This window comes from Peromyscus eremicus, chromosome 10 (assembly GCF_949786415.1).
Source record: "Peromyscus eremicus chromosome 10, PerEre_H2_v1, whole genome shotgun sequence".
Classification (NCBI taxonomy): domain Eukaryota; kingdom Metazoa; phylum Chordata; class Mammalia; order Rodentia; family Cricetidae; genus Peromyscus; species Peromyscus eremicus.
Genome location: NC_081426.1, coordinates 43,763,904 through 43,778,828, shown reverse-complemented (window position 1 = coordinate 43,778,828; position 14,925 = coordinate 43,763,904). Strand labels below are relative to the sequence as shown.

Genomic DNA, 14,925 nt, shown 5'->3' with positions numbered 1-14,925 from the left:
CCAGAGGAGTTGCTCAAATATATTGAGTTAATGAGTAATTGATACATCATCAAAAATTTCAGCTGAAAAATCAAAACTCTGAATCCTCAAGAACCTCAGTATGGTCCCCATAGAAAGCTTTCTGTTTGATTAAAATGCCAAGTAAACGCGCTTTTATTGTAATCATAAATATCAAGTTTCCAGTGTTCTCTGTGATGTACGGACACCTTGAAGAATGGGCCTCCTTTGCTCAAGGAGCTAATGCGTTTGTAAGACATGATGGAGTGTTGTTTAATAAACAGTTTTTCATTTTTAGACACTGTTGAAAGATATCTAGTATGGTGTTAAAAACCTTTTAGATTTTCTTAATCAACTAAAGTCTGTGTAACTATGTAAACTCAGTGTGCTCAATGCTAAGGCTGAAAAATAGGTTATTTACTTTTTATTTATGAAATTGCTAAGTAAAGCATTGAAAACAAATGAGGAAAAATCAGGCCTTAATGTATTATTTTAAGTATCGGATCCTTGAGAAAAATGCCTGGGAAGCTGAAAGGTTATTTAATGAGTCATTTGGAGAAGTCAGGGTTTACTGTGTACCCGGGTGATGTTTGTTGCGTTCGTGTGGTTATTAGAGGCACCTTTTAATCTTAAGACTCTGTAATCATGTGTTGTTGCATGCTGATGTCTTTGACTTGCTGTCTCATTTTATATAATTGTTCACTTTGTGCAGATGGAAGTTGGGCGTTGTGTACAGCTTTGAGAATGTAGCTAAGTTCTACAGGCTGAACTCTGTCGAAAAGATTTCTTGGATGTGTAAATATGAGATGTTCGGCTAAAGAAATTCAGGTGTCTTCTCTTGGGGTCGATAGGGAGTCCTGAGCGTGCGTGGTCAGAGAGCTCATTGGCTAGCTGCTGGTTTGAACTTCTGTTCTAGCTCTGGCTATCTCGTCAGTCGTAGTGGGGCCGATGTGTGTCTGGATGTTTGTGATTTGCTTGGATCTTAGGAAGTAGTACTGACGACCTGCTTTTAAGTACCTTCCCACATGTTTGCTTATGTTCACTAACGACTTTCATTTTCTCTTGTAAGTCCCTAGAATAATTTATAGATGAGATATTTAGAGGTTAAGAACGTCGTGCAAAATGGTGAAGCCAGAGCTTGGTATGAAGGTTCAAACCCAGGTAGTTCGTGTGCCAGAGTTTATCCTCTGTCATGGTGTTACCTGCTCAGTAACTCTTGGGGGCAAGGCTGAGACTGTGAGCATGACCCTAAACAACAAATTTGTTAGTGCACAGTTGGGAACAGTGCCACATCGTTCTCCTCAGCTGGTCATGTGATCCACTTTGGTGATGGGTTAGCCCCCAGTACCATGCCCATGACACAGAGCAAATGAATTCTTATGCTCAGGAACACCATATTGTTTCATATTGTTTTCATAGTGATTCTGGACCTTTGCTTTGGTCCACAAGGCAATCTTGTGATTAAAATAGTAATTCTGTTAAGGAAAAGATGTTCGAAATTCCCCCCTCCCCCTCTCCCCTTCTTTCTTTCATGTTTCTTTCTCACTTCTATCCTGTCCAAAATCATGTTGAAAATGATAGCAGAAACCCAAACAGGACTGAGAAATGAGAGAGGTGCTCCTGTGGCCCTGAAGCGCTGGGGACTCCGGAGTAAATACAGCAGATGGATGAGATTGATGGGGAGATGCCACAGCAGGGGAACTCACGACCCAAGAGAGAAAGTGCCGACTCACTAGAAAAATGAATCTTCTGAGCAGCATCCTGGAAGACTCCCAAAAACCGCAGCTATAGGGAGTGGCTGCAGAAATGGGTAATGTGAGTGCCCAGCCAGGGACTAATGACCTTGAAACAGATGCTCTGTTCAGCTGAACCGCTGGGCCCGGAGGAGGAGATGGTGATCGGAGCTCGCCTCAGCCACAAAACCATTTTGCTTGGTTTCTGACTGTCTGGTGATCTGCCAAAGCTGAACAGAGTGAGAGACTGCAGCAGGAAGTCGTTGAGCCCCACAGCTTTTGTGTTACGAGACTTCTCAAACTTGGCATAAAAGGGAGTTTTGCTCCATCGGTCTACCCTCATTTTCACATATCCTAATGAAACCCTCCTCTGCCCCTCAGTATTGATCAGTCCAAAGAACAACCAGACAGGGTCATTAGACATCTGAGAAGAATTCAACACTGTGAGCCGGCAACAAACCAGTCTTTGGGAAGCATTGGTGAAATCTTAACACGGGAGGATTCTAGTTTGTATTTCAGATCCAAAAGGATAGCAGATCCATAGGGCAAGAATGGTTCGTGGGAAAGGATGACAAGGGAGTTCTGAGTAGTTAGTTGTGGGATTGAGATGTGAAGGAGCCTGCCCTGGGGTCAGTTGGATGGGCTGAAGAGCCGAAGGGAAGCGAGTCGGGATGCAGAAAATTAGTGGTCTGGAAAATTGAGCAGAGGATTTATTTGCAAATTCAAAGCAGAAGGATTAAGATGGGAGTTGTGAAGCAGCATTAAGGACTGGGGGACGGGCTAAGAGATGAGGATTAGCTAAGGCGTAGACAGAATCTCGGAGGCTCTTGGGGCTGGAGAAATGATTTATTTCTCTTAAGAGCTGGCTTCGCCAAACATGGAGGTTTCTTTGCCCACACCACGATGGTGCTGCATCCTGAGCACCTCTGCCAGCCCCCAGCCCTCTCATCCAGAGTTCCAAGTCGCTTAGCCATCCAGCATTTGCATAGGATCGTTTTAACACGATACCTTTTCAGCCGTGATTAGAAAATAACTTAGGTGAAGTTAAGGAGCACAGGTTCTGGATAGAAACTACTTAAAAAATTTAATCCAACATTACCTGGCATTTCTATGACATTTTTTACCATTTTTATCAGTGCTCTCTTTCTTTTTCTTTTTTTTTTTAAGTAAATGCCTGATACTTTAATTATTGTGGCATACACTGCATGTGTCATTCATTAGTTCTGAGGATTTAAAAATTACATTTTGCTTTGCTTTTTGAGTATAAGTGTATGTGTGTATGAAGTGGTGTATACTTGTGTACCATGGTGTACTTGTGGAAGTCAGAAGAATACCCGTTTTCTCTACTGAATGTGTGCCAGGGATTTTAATAGTGAGTTTCGTTTTTTTTTCTTTTTCTTTTTCTTTTTTTTTTTTTTTTTTGAGACAGGATTTTTCTGTGTAACAGCCCTACCTGTCCTAGAACTTACTTTGTAGACCAGGCTGGCCTCGAATTCAGAGATCCACCTGCCTCTGCCTCCAGAGTGCTGGGGTTAAAGGCGTGTGCCACCATGCCTGGCTAAAAATAAGTTCTTAAGAGTGTTTTCAGTCATGAAAACATAAAATATAATTTGGATGGTATTGGTGAAACTACTAAGATCACTCCACGTAGTTAGAAGGAAGGTTTATTTAGTGGTGTAACTTACAAATGAAGGGATAGGTAGGTCACAGGGTCTGGGAAAGACGTAGCGCAGTCCGGCAGTGTTCTCTGGAGAACTCTGCTCGATCCACCTCCAGCGTCCAGGGTCCGGGAACTAAGAGAGGGCGGTCTTCAGGGCCCTCTCTTGGCCCCACGTTGTAGGCGTGACAGTTACTGAAAGCCTCAGTGGGGGTTGGAACTTCCAGACCAAAGCTGGAATGGCTACCCACTACAGGATGGATGGCTTTGAAACATTTTTAAAGATGTGTTTAGTTTACCAACCTTCCTTCTCCTCATTCCTCCCCCACCTTCATTTGAGTATTGTTTCTAGACACTCCAGTATTTCTTTTATAGCTGGAGAGATGTGGCTTCGTAGTATTCTGTGGCGTAGGAATGGATCCACCTAGCGTCGCTGAAATATTAAATTCTGTGAGTGGTATTGTTCGTTCTTACAGCAACTGTCCTATCTTCTCTTGTACAACTTTTAATTTCAGTGTTGCATCGTAATGAGACCTTGATGTATAAACATTAAGCCATAATTAAAGAGCCAGACTTAAAATTCAAGCACAGATTGTATGTGGGCCAACAACAGCGCTTCCTGATAAGTCCGTGGCTTCTTCCTTTCCTAGCAGCCAGAGATTTCTTTCCACATCGCTTTTAAGACAGTCCTAATGTTAGAAGGGCAATAACAGGGACATGCATCTTACGATGTTGGAATAATAGAAGAGAGACAGCTAGACATTAGCTGGTAGATTTTCAGAAAATTTCCCAGCGCTTCGGAGAGGAAGGAGAGAGTGGCCTAGATTTATACTTCTCTGTACCACTAGAGGCCAGTAAATTACCTGCTCTGTGGTCTTGTGGTCCTCTGGGAAGGATCCTTGAACAGAGAAACTTAAACCCAGCCATATTTTCATTTTATTCATTATTGAACAGATGTTGTGAGCACCTTGTCATGTGGGCCCTCTGGGGATTATAGGTCTGGATAGAGATTGAAATAAAAGATAATTTATTGGGGGAAAATGACTGAAAAAAATGAAGGGAAGCAAGCAGGACATGGTAAAGGTCCAGGGTGAGTGTAAGCAGAGGCTAGGAGGACAAGACTTTGCCTCCTCTGCAGCTATAAGCTGGTTTGGACTGGTCCAGCACAAGTGGCAGTGTGGACAATGCCTAGGGGACATTCTGTGCTGGGCAGACGGCTGGAATTCTGTAGTGTGGTTCTCAACCCACTGACTGGGCACTGCTTACAGAATGAACACCTTTAGAAACCTGAAAGGGGGAAAGATTCTCTTCAGGCCTGCAGCTGGGCGCCTCCAGCCAACTGCCACCCTGCTGTATGGCTTTGCGAAAGGGGACATGTGCAGCCCCTCAGTGGCTGCAGATGACACATTCTATACTGGTGGTGTTAGCTTCTGAACTCTGCTGGTGAGTATGATTGTCGGTCTGAGCGAACTGCCTAAATAGTCATACAGATTTTTATTTTTGGAGGATGTGGTATGACCTTTGTCCTGAGGTTCTCAGGAAGGATGGGGAAATCCACCTGAAGGGCAGATATTCTCCAGTGTGGTTGTCTTTCTGTCCATGAGATTTACCAGTAATGGTCAAACAAGAGAAGATACATGTGCTTTGTAGATCTTACCATGGCTGCACTTTACGAGTTGCGTGTTAAGTGAGTGGAGTAATGGCGAACATTTTGATACATGTTCATGTATCATGTATCAAACATGTATCAAACAAAATCATGCCACCTGGGATAGTTTTCTGCAAAAGCAAATGAACAGATTCATCTAATCAAGTGGAGCCATTGGCGAACAAAGTGCTCAGTTGGATATAATGGGCCCTGGACTAGACAGAATGTTGAGCGGCGTTGGGTTTGTGGTTTCATTAGCAGAAAAACAAACAGAAGAACAAACGAACAAACAAATGAAAACACAAAACAACAACAACAACAAAACCAAAGCACTACCATTCATTTATAAGGAGTTCTATTCCTGACTTTAGCTGAGGGCAGGTGGCCATAAAGGTTTTGGGTGTATGCCAGAAGAGGCTAATGACTCACCAGGCTCTAAACCTGGCCTGCTTTCCTTTCTTTACACTGTAGAGAAGATTGTAGGAAGGGCATACATTAGTCTACACAATAAACTTAATGTGTATCCATTTGTACTATAGCTTGTAGTACAAGAGTAAACTAGACCTGTCAACACATGGGCTTACTATGTGAAAGAATATATGCCTTAGCTTTCTTTTTCCCTTTTTTTGAGACTGGGCCTCATGTTGCCCCCACGTGACATTGCACGTGTGCTCCTCTTGGCTGTACCTCCCAAGTGCTTGGATTACAGGCATGGACTACCATATCTAGTTTATTTGGTATCAGGTCTTGAACCTAGAGCTTTGTGAATGATAGGCAAACACTCTGTCAAGCAAACTATATTCCTAGGTCCTGTGCCTTGATTCATGGACTATTTAGGGAGTTTTATCTCCTTGAATTTGCAATTCTTGATTGTCTTAATACTCATTTGGTAGGCAGGAAAAAAAGCCATTGGAACCCATATTTAGCAATTAGTTTTTACTATCTGTATGACAATAATTTTTCTATATTCATATAATTATGTGACATGTAGCTTGCAATGTATTTTACCTAAGTGCATGTATCTGTATAGGATGGATTTTCACAGACACAATCAAAGTGTTTTCATTGGTACGTTTTCCTGCCACAGTGGTTATGTTGATTCATTGTACAAATGTGGGGGATTATTTCCTCCATGACAGGTTATATTTTCCCATGTGGTAAGTGGCATAGAATGTCTTGATTAAGTCTATATTCTCTTCTGATCGGGAATGCACATTTGTTCATAAAGTCATGGTCCTTCTTTCTTCTTTTTTTTTTTAAAGGAGACGTGGGGCTTACTTTACCTGGGTCTCACTTTGTCCTTGAGCTCCCGGCTTCAAATAATCAACCATCCTGTCTCAGCCACCCTGATAAATGGGGCTACAGGCCCTGCTACATGTTATGTTTGGTCTTGTTTTTATGTGTATTGAGTTATCTCTTCGGTCTCTGCCCGTTTTTCTGTTAGGGAGTTCTCTGAGTTGCACTATGATTTCATTTCCTTGTGGTTCTCTCTGCATTTTTTTTTTTTTTTTTTTTTTTGGTCTAATGACACCTGTGACTGGATTTGGGCCTACTGTAATCCAGAATAGTTTTTATTTCTAGATCCTTCATTATATCTGCATAAATGTACTCCGACTTTGGTCCTAAGAGGTCCCTTCCCAGATACCAGGTAGACTTATCTTCCATCCCGTTCCACATGTCCTAGATGCATTTCTGGTGCTGGACTGAAGCTGCTTGATAAAAAACAACTTAGAGGAGAAAGGGCCTTGCTGAGGTGTACAATTCCAGGTTACGGTCCATCGTCACAAGGAAGTCAAGGCAGGAACTTCAAATAGCTAGCCACAGCACATCGATAGTCAAGAACAGAAAAAAGCGCAAACACGCTTGCTTTTGTTCAGCTTTATTTATCCACTCTCACTGAGGTCAGGATGCTTGGCGTAGGGAATGATACAGCCCACAGTGGGCTGGGTCTTCCCACAGCAGTCAGCTTAAGACAAACCCTCTATAGACATGCCCACAGACCAACCTAGTGTAGAAGACCCCTCACCGAGACTCTTTGCTCAGGTGATTCCAGGTTGGGTCAAGTTGACAATTAAAATTAAGCATGACAACCCCCATTTATTGTGCTTCCGTAACCCCACTGGATTGTTTAACCTGGATTTCCCCTCTAGGATCAACATCCCACATTACGTTCCTGAGGTTGATCTGAGTAGTTAGTGCTCTTGAAGTATATTTTCAAGTTCCTTTCACAAAGGAAATAATATTGTGACTCTTGCCATTCAGGGAATGGTTTCCATTGGTAACTTTCTGGGTTCTGATCCATTTTGGGTCTAATAGTATAGCAAGCATCTGAGGACATCTAATCCATATCATTCCTTTTGCTTTTGATTTTTTTAAAAATCTGCTCATTGTAGTCTTGTTCTTTTTCATAGTTGAGTGTAGATGATATAGTACGCTAACTTGGCCCTGTGTGAAATGATAGTGGGTGTCTGACTCTTCCCTACAATTTCTGAATTGAAGAGGTGGGAGCCTGAATCGCATTCTACTCATTATCTATAGATTGTGTCTTGTTCACATCATTAATAAAGAACAGAAATGGGTCTGTATAAGCTCTATAACTCTGGCCAAGTTTGAGATTTCAAAGGTGTCAGCAAAAATATTGATTATGAATGGGTTTTCAGTTCATCTTGATATATGATATTAAGCACCTGCCGGTTCCACAGCCCCCCATTTCAAAATTGAGTATAAAAGCTGTCTGCAGAATAGATTTATTCTTTCCGATCCTGTTTTCCTGCACAAAATCCTTAAACACATCCAGTAATGTGTAGACGGAATATATTAACTCGAGGTTGTAAACTATATTTTAAGGTTACAGTTATAACTTTTTAAGTGTGATGAAATGTCTTCCTTTTTACTTTCCTCAATAAAACCTATCATTTATTGCAGTAAAGGCTTTATGACTGAGGAAATGACAGTCCCATTGCTGAAGCTCTCCCAAATCACAGGCAGAGCCATTCAGTCCGTGCCCACTAGTTCTCTGCAAGTTTCTTCCATACCTGGGTTTCATTCTTCACTCAGAAATGGCATCTGAAGTTGCTGAGCTGGGTGAATGTATATCCCCCCTCACCTTTTGTTGGGTTAATGCTTACATATTCTTAGCTGCTGCCAAACTTAGCAGCTTTGCCTATTAGAACATAAATTAGTGTAGAAATCTAAAAGAAGCTGGGGGGATTTGGTAATCATTCTGACATAATATACTGTGTTTTAGTCTTAAAGATGTTGACGACTACTTACAAAGTGAGGTGGCTGACATAGCCCCAGTCATCTTGGTAGAGTCTCCGTTAATACCTGGGCTCCGAACCTGACTGTTCTCTCTACTTCTTTTGGTGCATGTTAAGGTGACAGTGTCAGTCACTGTAAGAGCATTGTTTGGTCTAAACCAACCAACCAATAAATAAATAAATGGGTCTCGGAAATCTCAAAGCACTAAGCATTTCTTTTAGCTTTTCCTTCTGAGACTATACATATACTCAAAATTGACTCAATTTAAAGCCAAAAATACTTTACGGTTCATATGTTTACCACAACCAGGGGAACAAGAAACCCTGAAAATAAGAGTCTCACTGTAGATATTTCAGAACTTACAGCATGAATATAAATAGTCAAAGAGAAGTGAATGCCAGCCTCATCACTGAGATAACTAGTCATGTGTCGTGCATGCCGTCTGGGTCATCTCTGTTTTTCTTGTCTGTTTGTTGCTACCTGTAGATTATTTTCTGTCTGTGGTATTAATTTTGTTGTTTGCTCCTATTGATGTGATCATATCCTTTCCCCCAGGTAGCAGATTACTGGATGTGTAAACTCACATTGTTATATTGTATTTGTCCCCTGGTCTTGGCCCTTTGGTAGCCCTGGTAGCCCTGGTAGCCCTGGTACCCCCGAGCATTTGTCTGTTAGATGCATCATGTGGAAATCATAGTGTCAGGGTCAGCATGCACTTGGTGTTACGCTATATTTGGTGACTGTGAGCTCAGGCTCTGGCAGTCCAGGGTGATAAGGACTGGGGGCTCTTGCTCCCTTACTATCTGGCTGCTGGAGAAGCCTGCTGGCACAGTGACCTTGGGGCTATATGCATGTGCCAGATTTTCCTTGCCTGAGACAACTTCCTTTGTTTTTAAGAGCTTTGTCATTTTTGTTGAAGAAAACACTGTTGTATTTTAGTCAGAATGTTTTTGCACCTTGTTTTTCTCAGTGCCACTGATTTGGGCTTTGTCTTTGCTTAAGTGATACCTTGGATCAGGACAGAATGCTCCCTAATGAGATACTTTGATTGCAAGGTGCATGCTGCACCAAGGGAGGATATGTATACTTCAGAATCGGGAAAACAAATCCTGTATCTTAATGGCTGCTCACTGGGTGTGTCACGCCTTTTTAAAATTTCCTGTTAGTGTTTATGAGACTGTCCTTATTCTTTATGTCTTATGAGTGAGGAAACTTTTAGAGAGAGCTGGAATGAGTTGCTGGAGACCAAGGTAACTTGAAAGTGGTAGAGCTGTAGCCTGAGTGGGGCAGGCTTGACTCAGAGCTCTTAAGCACGTTACAGTAGCTACTCTGCTATCTTTATCCCAGGGATTTCCCTGTTTCTCTTTTCCCTTCTCTCCCTTTTCTTTCCTTTCTTCCTTTTACAAATCTGGCTTATATCCAAAGAAAGCTAGATGACAGCTGGCTGTTTTTTTTTTCACTTGTTTTATTAAGAAGTTATGATATACACAGACATGCATATCTACAATCTTGCCTTTGAGTGTGCCCCGTCAGTCTTTGTGTCTCCATGTAATGACTCTTGTGCCTGTTGCAAAGGCTGCTCCTGAGGGGTAACACCCTGTGTGATGCAGTTTGCTGCCCCAAATGACAGTTGTGTGGCTCTGGACCAACGTGGTTGCATGTTGGGGAACATGGGCAGAGCAGACACTGTTTGGGTTCAGATCTGGCTGATGGAGCTGAAAGGTGGCTCCACAGTTAAGAGCATTCTCTTGCGGAGGACCTGAGTTCGGTCCCCAGCACCAGTATCAGGTGATTTACAACTGCCTGTGAACTATATAGCTCCATGAGAGCCGACTCCTGGCCTCTGAGGGCACCTGCACGTATGCGGTGGACACACACAGACACACAAATATACATGAAAGTAAAAATAACATCTCCAGAATCTGACCGCTGTTTGCTAATGTCCTAAGAACTGGCAGTTCACTTAGTTCTTGACTGGAACTTCTCTTTTTTCCTCATCTGGATGTCCCCACCCTCGTGAACCAGGTACTTTAGCATTTTCACTTTGTTTTTTGGAAACTGTTGACATTCAGGTGCTTGTCACTGTGGAAAATTCTAGACTGTAAAAGGAAGGAACACAAAATACACAACAGTCTCTTTCTGTGGGGAATCCTGTCAGGGGCACCATCCCACCTGTGGCTCCTTGAAAGCAGGTTTTTTGTTTTTAGTTTGTTTTTTAGTGAACACTTTTCTGGCCTGTGAGATAAAAGCCGCGATGCTGCTGCAGCCACTGTGTCGGTGAGTGCTAAGGCAAAGCAGGCATTCACACACGTAGATGGTGCATTTGCATGTCTTTAAACTGCAGGGAAGAGACAGTATTTTCAACCTGGTATCTCTGATATGTTCTTTGTAAGGTCAGTAAGTTTTGGGTCACATGTCATACTTCCTATTAAATTTTCAGTTGTAACATAGGTCTTTAAGTTCCTAAGTGGACTGAACGTACGTGGTCACCAACTTTACCCTATATTGATCGTGTAGCTATTGTCTGGTCATTTTTCTCCCTTTTTTATGTGTCATCGAAGTGTGACGAGAATGACTTAAGAATGGGACAAGATCTGGAAGCTTTTCTTGGGAAAGAAACTACCTTATTCTCAACTACCTAAAAAAATTCTAGTTAACGATTTCTGAGAATTCTTTCTATATGTAATCCAAATGAGTTCAGTTACTTTGATATTGATGGTGTGTGCTAGATAGTTATATACATATATTTTTTTTTTCTTGTTATTTTTTAGGATTCTGAGCAACAACAAGATATCTGAGCTGAAGAATGGTTCGTTTTCTGGGTTAAGTCTCCTCGAAAGATTGTGAGTATACTCTCATGGTCATTTCTCCTTATTTTATATAATTAATCTGTTTTCATTGTAAACCTGCCAGAGGAACTCCCAACAATTAAAAGGTTTTCCCAGCATTTTATTATGCAAAAGTTCAGGAAGTGATGTTTCAAAGAGAAAACGATTACAGAGTCAGAGGTCAGCATGCTTTCTGGGAAGAGCCAGCTAGTCATTCCAGCTGGACTTTGTGGGCTCTCTGTTTGGTCACAGTGTCTGCACTCTGCCCGTGGAGTGGTAAAGCAATCTAGACAGCAATGAGTCAGTACTTACTGATGTATTGTACATGACAGCGCGGTGCTAATGAAGGAATTCGTGCGGATCTCTTTCAATAAAGCTGGTAACTAAACAAGCCATGGACCACAGTCTGCTGACCACTCACCGACTTAACATAGATAATGCTTTGAAACTGTGCATTCTAAAGTGATGTGTATCTTATAAGTAAAACAGAATGCAAACATATCAAGGGGGTTGCTTAGGCAAACTGGTGTTTTCTTCAGTATGTTGGAATATAATAATAGGTTTTACTTAGAAGTTTTCTCATGAGCTGATGTAATATAGGCACTCATTTTAGGTGGATTTTAGGGAATGGATATGCTGTTTACTTGTGTTCTGAATGCTCTTCAAGGGTCCTGTTTAAAATTGACCTGGTACACGTGCATTTACAATAAAACTTAAAAGTACATAAGGGAGCCGCACTGTATGTGTACATTTCTGGCAAGTTACAATCTAAACTTATTTTTCTCAATTCTCTTTGCTTTTCTTGATATTCTGACCTTCTCTACCCAGATTTCCCTTCCCCCTTCATCAAATTCTCATGGCTTTTGATGGCTTCAGTTGCTAAAGTATTGCATGGCCATATATGATCTAGAGTTCTGTGTTCTTTTGTGCATGGCTTTGTTCTTTTCATTTTACTACATGTCTTAAAGTTAGGTTATGTGTATAGACTTATCAATTTCCATAATAATATAGCAGTACATTTACATAAGTATATGCATACTTTATACATACATATGCAAAGCATGTGGATATGCAGAGACACTACACACAAACATATGTAGATGCATAAAAACTTCCTTGGCACTTCAGGACATAGTGTGCATTTTTTTCCTACTGTTTCTATTGATGTGTTTCTGTCATAGTCCTCACAGTCCATGTGTCCAGAGGATGCTAGCTGCATCTTCAACTCCAAGCCTGACTGTGCTGAGACTAATCCTTTCTACACATTCTGTGGTTGGTTCAGGAATGGGTATTTGGATAAGTTTGGTTGAGTGGAGATGTACCTGGGGCTTGAGGGAAGGGACTTCCTCAATGTCAAGAGGAAGGAAGAAGGAACCGGCGTTTGCTAGGACCAGGTCATCAGAGAGCGGGGTGAGGAGTGACTCTAAGCAGTGGGGATTCAGTGCTGAATCCACACCACTCAGCGTTAGAATGAAGAAGACAGCGTCTTCTCATCAGCTATTCTTGCTTACAAAACAGTGTTGTTGGCAGATATCCCAGCATGCAGCACAATGCCAGGCATTTAGCATTTGCTGAGCGGATAATTGAAGAAATTCATGTGGTCAAAGGAAGGGATATAGGTACTTGTGGTTTCCCAGTGGTGTCTGTCGTATAGAGAAACACTCTGCTTGGCTTCATGTGGTTGTTCACGTACACCATAAACAATGTAGCCAGCATGGCTAATATTCTGTGCTGCGCTGTGAATTATGCCTCTCTTCCGCATCGTTTTTAACTTTCTTTGTCTTTGACCATATTTTCTGCCTTTTTGTTGATAATAAATCTCTATACATACTACTTGAAACAAATTAAGTTGCCATTGTGGTTGATATTAAGATGAATTAAATGTTTTTAGCCAGAGGCCTGTTTATACCTGAATCCCAAAATACCACCATACTTTTTTGAGGAAAAAAAAAAATGCTTATACACAGACAGACTCTAGGGAAGCTCTAGTTTCCTACTGATCAGTGTGGTTCATTCCCTGTTGTGTTATGTTGGGACCACTAGAGTAACCTGGCACCTCTTTTCAGCTGCTGACAGCCTCTTTAGTTCCTAACAGAGAGGGGCTTTGGGGAAAGAGTTCTTGGTTTCTAAGGAGATACAGGAATACACTGTTTGTTCTTCTGGTTTTTTTTTTTTTGTTCTTTTTTTCTTTCTTCATGGCTGTGCCCAGAGGGTTTTGGGCACCTGGGATACCATGTCCCGAATGAGCAAGATGCACTACCATGCAGAGGATGGTGGCTCTGAGAGGTGTATGGAGCCAGCCACATCTGCTCTGCTTCTCCATTCCTTTTAATATGCAGTGATAATTTTATTATTATTACTACATATGAGACAGGGACTTAGTTTAGAGTCCTGGCCTTGAACTTGCAAAGAGCCCCCTGTCTCCTGGAGTCCTGGGATGACAGGTGTGCACTGCCATTCCCAGCGGAGATGAGGGTTGCGATACTTGGGTTTCAAGGCACCTCATCCCATGTATGATGTGTTCTTCCCTGAAGAAGTCCGTGTTTTCCCGCTTTCTGTTGCCATGGTAAAACACTGTGACCAAGGCAGCTTATAGGAGAGTTTCTTTAGGTTTATGGTTCCCTGTGGATAAGAATCTGCCATGACTGAGAAGCTTGGCAGCCAGAGGACAGCATAGCAGCTGGAACAGGAAATTGACAGTTCACATCTGCAGCCATCAGCTTGAAGCAGAGAAAACAGCCAGGATGTGGGTGGGACTCTTTGCTCTCAAAGCAATCCTTTGGTGTCGTACTTCCTTAGCAAGACCACACCACCTAAACCTCCCCAACAGTACCACCAGCTGGGGACCAAGTCTTCAAATGCTCAGGACTCTGGAGGGCATTTCCCATTCAGGCCACTGTGGTAATTCTTCCATTGCTGCCAGGAAGATGGTAGACAGATTTGTTTTTGCTTACTGTCGGAGAGGATACAGTTCACTGAGACAGGGACATCGTGGTAACTAGGCGGAACAGCTGCTGGAAGCTGTGTGAGATTGCCGCTGGTCAGCCACACAGTGATGGCAGACAGGAAGTGGAGTGTTCCACCTGAAGCAGGCTGGCTGTAACCCTGAAAGGCCAGCCCCTAACGACACATCCCCACCAGCCATACCTCCCACCCTAGTGGTTCCACAACCTCCCCAAACAGTGCCACTCGCTGGGGGCCAAGTGTTTACACACAAGCCTGAGGGAGGACGTTCCCTCATGAGACCAGGCTCTTAAAACAGGGCTTCAGGTTTGTAAAATCATGTCGTGTGCTTCTTTTCAGGTAGATTTTTATGACCTAATGCATTGTGATTTAGCACTGCATCCTAAAGTTGGACTACTATGGACTAGACACACTTTGCATTGTTGGGGAGAGAAATATTAAATGAGAGAGTCTGACTATAAATATCTCTTGGCAGTGTCTGATTAATATGGCTATTATTAAATATTATATAATATGTCAAGAATTCTTTATTATTAAGGAAAAAGTGTGTCTTTAAATCATATTACAGTACTCAGTTATTCATGAGAGGTATTTTGTAGAAACATACACAGTTTATCACTGACCACAGATTTATGAACTGCTTTAGTGAAATCAGTTCCTCGTGTAGAAGCTGTTTAGAATCTGAGAAGGGAAACTTATCCTTTAAAAAAATAGAGCTGATATTGTATATTTCTATTTGCAGACTTTTTGTTTGTTTGGTTTCCTCTAAACTCTTACCTCTTTGAGGTGTGCCGTGGTGGTCATTTAAAGAGTGGGGAGGCAGGACCTAGAAAGTCA

General features: G+C 42.0%; 1 protein-coding gene across 1 annotated transcript in view; it reads left to right on the top strand.

The window, feature by feature from the left end:
- Positions 1 to 14,925, top strand: part of Adgra3 (adhesion G protein-coupled receptor A3) — a 105,201-nt gene that overhangs the window by 23,113 nt on the left and 67,163 nt on the right. Inside the window, exon 2 of the mRNA XM_059275865.1 lies at positions 11,068 to 11,139. Coding sequence (XP_059131848.1) covers positions 11,068 to 11,139 — 72 coding nt within the window. The remainder of the gene's footprint in view (positions 1 to 11,067; positions 11,140 to 14,925) is intronic.